The 10000-nt window shown below is 35.6% G+C and overlaps 1 protein-coding gene across 2 annotated transcripts in view; it reads right to left on the bottom strand.

Moving 5' to 3' along the window:
- Window positions 1-10000, bottom strand: part of LOC106880426 (kinesin-like protein KIF6) — a 227512-nt gene that overhangs the window by 92172 nt on the left and 125340 nt on the right. For both annotated transcript variants that reach the window (XM_089349786.1, XM_089349784.1), the window contains exon 13: window positions 3112-3265. In XM_089349786.1, the coding sequence (XP_089205912.1) occupies window positions 3112-3265 (154 nt within the window). The remainder of the gene's footprint in view (window positions 1-3111; window positions 3266-10000) is intronic.

The raw sequence follows: 10000 nt of genomic DNA, 5'->3' as shown, positions 1-10000 counted from the left end.
AATTAACGTGCAAGTGGCTGAGCTCTCCACAGACACGTGTACCCTTAACGTAGTTCTCGGGGAGATTCAGTGTGACACAGAGTGTGACAAGGCTGGCCCTTTGAAATACAGGTACAACAGAAACAGGAAGAAGGAGTAAGAGAACGTTACTCCTTCACTACCACTCCCTGCCGGAGCCTCATGGAGTTTTAGGTGTTTTTGCTCAAGAAATACTCATAACGCCCGGTCTGGGAATCGAAACTGCGATCCTAAGACCGCGAGTCTACTGCCCTAACCACTGGGCCATTGCACCTCCACTCCTTGCTTTGGTAGTATGGTCAATACACCAAGGATATAGGAATGGAATGTTTTACCAGACCTCAACCCAAAAACTTCCAGTAAAGGATATTGCCTAAAAGCATGCCCTTCAATATATATATATATGTGTGGGTAGGTGTGTGGATGTTGGCATTTGAGTGTGTGTGTATGTGTAAGGAGATGTATGAAAATCACAACAGCTGCCAAATCCTAGAAATACCATTGAACTGATGGAAAATAGCAAAATCCTAATAAGAGAAATCAGTTGCTTCATTCTGGCCCGGCTTCAGAACCTGTTGTCAAATAGGGGCGATTTGAACTGAAGGTCATGTTGTGTATTTTGAAAGAAGTATCTATAAAACTAGTTTTTAGACATTGAATGGCTGTGGGGGCCACCAGAATGAAACAGTAATCAAAGGAGGCCATAGATGAACAATGGTTGAGAACCCCTGGTCTAGATGAATCTTTATATTGTATTTCTGTCCACTTCGTGGTGTACGTTCTTTTCCACAATCCCTACAAGTAGAGATGCTGTATTATGCATAGTTAACACTTTTTCTGTGTCTGTGGATTCTGTGATGAGTTCTAAAGCCTACATTACTTAAACAGACATGACACACCCACAGTTGTTACACTTTAAAACTTTTGGTACTATATTTCTGTTAGCATACACTGCCTCTATTCTAATTAATTTTGAAAATAATGAAGAATTTATTAAAATAACTCAAATTTAAGCCATCAAGCCAAACAAAATCACAGTCATAGCAGATACCAGTGTCACAAGTGGCACCCGTGCCAGTGACATGTGAACGCACCCATTACACACTTGGAGTGGTTGGCATTAGGAAGGGCATCTAGCCATAAAAAAAACCATGCCAAATCAGACTAGAGTCTGGTGCAGCCTTCCAGATTACCAGCTCTGGTCAAACCATCCAACCCATGCCAGCATGGGCAAGGGACATTAAATGATGATGATATGTATGTTATCAATCAGTTTCATTTCTGTATTTCTTGTCCATAGAGAAAGAGCCGGACTCTAACATAGATTCAAGGCTCCTTCATTGGAACTTTTATCAACATCATCTAGGTATTTGTGCATATGTGTGTATGTGTGCAGTATTTGGTGTTAGTCTATGCGCAGATTTGTATGTTTGTTTTATGGATGCGTTTTTATGTATATATTTTCATGTCTAGATGCATGCATATGTATTTATGTACAAAATTTTTGGAAAGTTTTACATATCTTTACAGTTCCATTGATGGCTTGAATCTGTAGTCTTCTAATAAGTCTTTTTCTTTCAGGTTTTGTATGTATGTATGTATGTATGTATGTGTATGTGTGTGTATACACACACACACACACGCACATGCACACACACACACACACACACACACACACACATATATATATATATATATATATATATATAGGTGCTTGTGTGGCAAGAAGCTGTGCTTCTCAACCGCACAGTTTTGGGTTCAGTCCTGGGCCACCTGGAGTAAGTGTCTTCTACTATAGCCCCGAGCCAACCAAGTCTTGCGAGTTGATACGGTAGATGGAAACTGAAAGATGCCTATCATTTACATATATATGTGTGTGTGTGTATATTTATGTATGTGCATCTTTGTGTCTGCGTTTGTCTCCCTGCGATCGCTTGACAACCAATGGTGGTGTGTTTACATCCCTGTAAAGTTTTGTGTTACCATTTACAGTAATAGTGTGAACAAAGGAAAAGACAGTTTAATACTCTTAGGAGAGTAAATATGAAATGTATAACATAATAGTTACAGTATAATGTAGTCTTTCGGATGACAATGGGATTTATCATTTTGTTATCTGAAGGATCACAAAATATCAAGAAACTCCGAGTGACAACAGAATAAAGCCTCAACTTTAAATGAATAAACTCTACTACATGAAATGTACTCAGTACTCAATCTTTTTCTGTGTACTTTCAAACGTGTACACACAAACACACACACACACGCATACATATATGTGTATGTATATATAAATATATGTGTGTGTGTGTATATTATAACATGCGTTTTTTCCATTCCTTAAATTTTTAAATATACTCAAATACCCAAAATTTCAAGGAGTTCCTGCCTTAAAAACAGGAACAACACCAAAGTTATTTTGTGTTCTTTGCTACATTGGTTTCTATTAACCCATTTATTCTATCTGAAGAATTATTATTCATTAAGATAGAAGAAATACATATAATTAAATATATTATAAATATATGTGTATATACATATATAAATGTGTGTGTATATGTATGTGTGTGTGTGTGTATTTATATATACACATACTGCATGCTCTGTGTGCAACTAATGTACACATACAGATATACACACAGAGACGTATACATTTATATACACTCGTAGACACAGATACAACAATATAAATACATATGTATACACACACAGAGACACACACACACATACATATACACAAAAATGTGTACATATATTCTATGTCAGTACACACGTGTTGTATACTTAGAAATAACACTCGAATATATATATGCATAAATATCTTGAACATAAAACACATACATATACCTACACATCTACATCGCATATATATATCTATATATATCTATCTCTCTCTCTCTCTCTCTCTCTCTCTATATATATATATATATATATATATATATATATATATATAATTTAATTCATATACATATATATATATATATATATATATATATATATATACACACACACACACACACATACATGTAGGATTTCTGCAAAGAAGGTTGCCATGGGCAACACACTGCAATTTCTGGCATCACAAAAGGATATTGATTTCGTTATCTCTTTGCATAATGATATTCTTCAGTTTGCTTTCCTCCGCTGAGAAGTACGGACTCACATCAAGATCTTGGTGGTTGGCTGCGTTGGTTTCTTTACTTCTTGTCTCTGACTGGAACCTTGCTGTTTGTTCTTCAAGCCGTTTCTGTTTATAGAAAGAGTTGCAATGTAAACCCAACTGACATTTTACTAAAAGAATGCAATGAAGAAGAAGAAGAAGAAATAAGAAGTCTAGAATATCAAATATTTTAACTGGCTTTTGTGTCTATGCATATAAGAGATTAACTATGCATATATGCACCTATAGATATAAGTGTAAAAAAAAGAATATATACATACATGCATAAATATATATATGTATGTATATATATGTATATATATATATATTTGTGTGTCTGTGTGTATGTATATATATATGCATGTGTGTGTAACACAGATACATTGGTACATATAGATAAATGTACACACACACATTCACACACATATATATGTGTATGCATGTATAAATACATACATATACATGTGTGCATGCATAAATGAATACATATGCATACATAATTATTTGCATTTGTACATTATTGCTTGTGTTTATGTATGTATATATATATATATATATATATATATATATACATATAGTTTTGAGTGTCTATGTGCATGTGTATATAGAGATAGATGTGTATATATATATATATATATATATATATATATATATATATATATATATATATATGGGAGAATGTACGAAAAAACAACAACAGACGAGGACAGGTGGTGTAAATAACAAAAGGATGTATTAGTATGACGCTCGGGAATACGGAAAGTCTTTGACGTTTCGAGCTACGCTCTTCAACAGAAAGAATACGGAGACAAGGAGAAAAACACGGAGAAAAAAAATTGAATAGTGTCCAGTCAACGGTCAATCATAATAATGGCTGATCATAACAATGGCTGACCGGAAGTTAGAAATTCTTTTTTCAGGAGAGCTAAGAAAAGGGGGAGATATGCATAAATACACACACACACACTCATATATGTATATTACACACATGCTTATAAATACGTATGTGTATGTGCGAGTGCATATATATGTATATATATATATAGATAGATAAACAGCGAGAGATAGATATAGAAATACACATATATAAAAACACAAACATAGACACACATGTGTGTGTGTGTGTGTGCACGTGGGTGTGTGTGTGTGCACGTGGGTGTGTGTGTGTGCACGTGGGTGGGTGTGTGTGCACGTGGGTGTGTGTGTGTGTACGTGTACGCGTGTGTGTAGTAATACCAGTAATTAAAACTGTTTGATTTGTTTCAGTACTGCTCAGACTTTTATAATCATATGACAGGCTTACAGAGGAATTATTTATTCAGACAAAATGAAGCCCATAATCATTGATATTTTTAAGATTTAAATGCTTGAGCAGTTAAAGCAGCCAAAATATTCAACCTGTTTTATGTTGAAAATGATTAGATCCAGCTTCTCACACCTACCCTACAATGTCATTCTAAACATAAACATTCACATCATTGATATTTTGAGGCCACAAGATAACTCATGATTAATTCGAAAGAAGGTGAATAAGTAAGCATCATTTATTCTTCATTATTAATGTTAAATTTTAATGTTAAAGGGTTTAACATTTAAAATATAATGCTTGATAACATATTTAGACGTAGGGATAGAAATAAACATGATAGTGTAAGAAACTTGTGAGATGTTGTACGCACAGAAGTAGCCCGGGGGGAAAAGAAAGTGGAGAGGCACAAAAGTAGGGAGAATGGAAAAGAGAACGAGATAAAAAAGATAAAGGAAGATTGAGGTAGAGTGGGGGGGGGGAGAAGGAGCTGATGATGGGAAGGTATTAAGGAGTAGGCAGTTTGCTGAGTAAAAGTAACAGTAAAAATAATAGATGTGACTATGTGATGAAGAAAAGCATATAGTAATGAGAAAAGGCTGTAAGAATGAACAAGAAAGTACAAGGTGTATTAGTATGTAAGTAATTGACTGAAGAGAGAGTTAGAAAGAAGCAAGGAAGTCGAGGGGTGGAAGAGATGAATGCATGAAAATATATGCAGAGTGAATGTGTTAAATTTTACATAAGGCAGCCATAGAAACCATGCCAAGGCAGAGACAGTAGAGCTTGGTGCAGTCCTTTTCGCTCACCAGCTCCTGTCAAACCATATAACCATGCCAGCAGGGAAGGTGGACATTGTATGACGATGATGATAACGATAACAAAGACGATGGTGGTGGTGGTGGTGGTGGTGCTGATGATGATGATTATGACTGAAGAAAGGAATAAAGAGAAAATGCCACTGAAATATAAAGGAGAGAAAAGAAAAATGAGAGGTGTAATAAATATATATATATTGACTGTACAGAGAGAACAGCTGTTCTTTGCTTAAAGTGAAGCAAAAACATTGTATAGATAAAGTTAAATATGAGTTGTTGTTTTTTCCAAATATGATTAAAACAAAAGTCAGTATTCCAATAGTTTTCAGTTCCTCTATGAAATACATTTGAACAACATTTAGCTAAAAGTGTGTCTTTAACAAAAAGTGCAGATAAGAAAGAAGTCTAGATGCTCATAATCTATTTACATAACTTTAAGGATAGGCCTAAAAAAAGATTAAAGAATTTCAAAGAAATTTCACCAATACTAAATATATTGTAGTTTTAACTTCTATACATTCAGCTTATAATAGATTTATTTTGAAGATATTTTCAGATGTGTTCTTTTCTAGAGTCATACAAACAGCACAATCAAAATCCCATAGAATATGGTTTTACAAATTCATCACTTAAAGCTTGTGGTATATTTATCATCTTTCAGTTTCCAAATGTACTGTGAAAGAGTAGTGATGGAAGAGAGTTGGCATTTTTATTCTCTTGGTTCCTTAAAGAATATGTTTATTGTATATACCAACTCTTAAAGGGGCATTCAGTTAAGCCTAAGTAAATTTGTTCATGGTAGTCTACAAATTTCGTTTTAGCACAATACACCTCATGGAGAGATGATATTGGCACAGTTATATAGGAATTGATTACATGATGCAAACCTGTTACTGTATTTTATTCTGTAGAAGATGGAAATCAGGTTCTTGATGTATCTAGAACAGATGTAACTTACATGCAAGCATAACATCATTACTTGGCTTAATTCACCCTGTAGTCTGGGTGTAGCAGCCAATATCACAAAAGCTTATATAAATCTAGAACAGAAGTATTTTCCCACTGGTCATAGACACCAGAAAAAGCTTCAACAAAAATTCTCTGAAACTTCTCTACCAATCTTGGCTTTATATTTTACCATATCCCTGTGCAGGTAGCACATAAAAACACCATTTGAGTGTGGCCGTTGCCAGTACCGCCAGACTGTCCCTTGTGCCGATGGCACATAAAAGCACCCACTACACTCCCGGAGTGGTTGGCGTTAGGAAGGGCATCCAGCTGTAGAAACTCTGCCAGATCAGATTGGAGCCTGGTGCAGCCTTCTGGCTTGCCAGTCCTGTCAAATCGTCCAACCCATGCTAGCATGGAAAGTGGACGTTAAACGGTGACGACGACGACGACGACGATGATGACTATGATGATGATGATGATGATGATTTGCTTCTAGTATCAAATATATTTTAATTTTGTTGTTTATTATTCTTTTAATCCTATAAAACTTCATAATTACCATCCCCATTGCACACACTTAGTCACACACACACAAATTCAAAAATACACTTTCGGTAACATACATTCAAACTGACTGACAATATACTAGGCTCATCTCAAGGAAAAGATATCAAATCTAATTTCAAAGAAAAAAAAAACCTCTAGAATTTATTTCCAATTCACTATGTATCTGCCTCATCAAGTAACACATATAAATACACAAATGCACAAACACATCCAAAGCTAAATGACAGACATTTAAAATTCTTCAAACAGGTACGGCTATGTGGTTAAGAAGTTTGTTTTGCAGTCATGTAGCTCTAAGTTCACTCCCACTAGGCTGTACCTTGGGCAAGTGTCTTAAATTATAACCCCCCTGGCCAACCAATGCCTTTAGAGTGAAGCTGATAGATAAAAGCTGTGTACAAGCTCATCGCCATCATTCACATTTAATGTCCATTTTCCATGCTGGCATGGGTTGGGCAGTTTGACAGGTGTTGCTCAGGCTCCATGTCTATTTTGGTAGGGTTTCTACGGCTGGATGCCCTTCCTAATGTCAATATATCTATATTTATGTATGTGTGTCTGTGCTTTTGTATTTGTCTCCCGCCTCAGCACTTGACAACAGGTGTTAGTTTGTTTTCATCCCTGTGCCTTAAAGGTTCTACAAAAGTGGCTGAAAGTATAAGTACTAGTCTTAAAAAATAAATAAATACTGGGGTTGATTTTGTTCAACTAGAACCCTTCAAGGCATTGTCCCAGCATGGTCACAGTCTAATGACTGAAGAAAGCAGAAGTAACAAAGTAAAGCATAAAACCAAAAACAGAATAAAAAATACCCCTAAGGTAAAATTAAACCAATCAACTTCCCCCACCCAACCACTGTTTGAGGAGCCTCCTAGCCCCTACACACCATCCCTGAACATTATATAAGATTTCTGCTCTACAAACACTTTATCAACTGATAAAGTGTTAGGAGGCAGGAAGATGCTTGCCTAAAATGCCACACAGTGGGACTGAACCCAGAACCATGTGGTTTGGAAGCAAACTTCTCACAATGTAGCCATGCCTGTGAAAGTACTTGTCTGAGCGTAGAGATGGGTGTGTGCATAAACATGTGTGTGTGTGTGTGTGTGTGTGTGTATTTCAAAAATTTTATAAAAACATAACAAACTGAAAATTCATAGCATATTCCTCATCAAATTTCGTGCCTTTAACATTTTAACATTGAGTTTGTTCACTTTTGGTGTTGCCAGTGGCAAAAAGCCACTGGGAATAGCTAACAAATGTGTGTGTATATATATATATGTATGTATATATATATATGTGTGTGTGTGTGTGTGTGTGTGTGTGTGTGTGTGTGTGTGAGTGTGTGTGTGTGTTAAAATTTTACCTTTGAGATTTTTATTCTCATGCTGGCCACCTGATAAGATTGGTATTTTAAATAACGATCTTATCCTTATATATATATATATATATATATATATATATATATATATATATATATATATATATGAAAGTGTTCTATTTGAAAACTGCTACAAATAGGTTAGTTTAAAAGATGCTGTTTATCTAACCAGCTTCTTCTTCTTATTTAGTGATTTCCTTGGAAAAACAGTGATATTACACAAACAAATTAAAATTATTCAACTATATATGGTATCATTATAGATAATTTTTTTAAATTTAATCTTTGCAATCAATAAAGTCAGTATTTACATTTCGGATTATCTATTTAATATCCTTCCATAGTTAATGTTGGCACTAAATCAACAGGACCTGTGCTGTCCAATACAGCTGCTGTACATTCTTTTATATTATTTTGATTGTTTTAGTTATCAGAGAATGGTCATGCTGGTGCAATGTATCAAAGAGTTTAGTCAAATCCAGTACTTATTTTTATATCTGAAAATTAGTCTGTGGATCTGTTTCTACCAAGCTGATAACTTACAGAGGATGTAAACAACCAATAATACTGGTTACCAAGTGAAGTCTCGGTCACAGCTGATGCCAGTGACTTATAAAAGATATCCAGTGCATTTTGTGAAATGGTTGGCATTAGGAAGGGAAACAAACAAACTGGAGCCTGGCACAGCTCTGGTGAAAAATCCGTCTAACCCATGCTAGCATGGAAAACAAATGGTAAATGATGAAGATGATGATCATCATGATCATGATCATGATGATCATGATCATCATCATGACGATGAAGATGATGATTATGATGATGATAATGATGACAACAATGTCATTGATGATGATAATGATGATGACAATGATGATGACGATGATGAAAATGACGACGATGATGATGATGACGACGATGATGATGATGACAACGATGATGATGACAACGATGATGATGATGATGGTGGTGATGATGACAACATTGATGACAACAACAATGTTGATGATCACAATGACGATGATGACGATGACGACGATGACGACGATGGACGAAGGCGACGATGACGATGACGATGACGGCGATGATGATGATGATTACGACGACGATGATGATGATGGTGATGATGATAACAATGATGATGACAGCAATGATGACAACAACGATGTTGATGACAATGATGATGACAATAATGATGACGATGGTGATGATGACAATGATGATATATATGCATGTTCATCTGTCAAAGTGATGACGACCATCAAGTCATCCTTAAGGAGGAATGATGACTTACATGGTAACTTTGATTAAAGTGTAAAAGAGTTGCACACCGTCAACCTCACGCTTTTGTCTTTAACCCTCTTCAATTCTGGATCAAAACCAGATAAAGACAACTAAAGATGGAGGCTGATTCATTGGATGACCAAGACGTCTTACTTGCCTCATCTTGATCCCTGCACTCCACGATGCATTGCTGCAGCCACCTTTCTCTCTGTTGAGCCCTGAAGGTTTCTTCCTCAGAGTCCATTGGATCCAGTCCCCACGTGCATAGGTAGTCAAGCCTTCACATGCTAATTAATTCATGGCATTTTTTCTTTTCTATCTTCCTTCTGATGAAGGACTAATATCTAAAATGTCAAGACACTCTCCTTTCTTTATGAATCTTTAAACTAACCAAAACAATTTTTCTCTTTGCTACAGCTTATCTCGCGATGCTGTCTTCTTTCTGTGCTCATTACTTTCTTAATATATATATAGGCGCAGGAGTGGCTATAGGTGCAGGAGTTGTTGTGTGGTAAGTA

The sequence above is a fragment of the Octopus bimaculoides genome, chromosome 3, assembly GCF_046866305.1.
Source record: "Octopus bimaculoides isolate indiv1 chromosome 3, ASM4686630v1, whole genome shotgun sequence".
Classification (NCBI taxonomy): Eukaryota; Metazoa; Mollusca; class Cephalopoda; order Octopoda; family Octopodidae; genus Octopus; species Octopus bimaculoides.
Note: the sequence above shows the minus strand (reverse complement) of the source record. Positions and strands in the feature narration are given on the sequence as shown.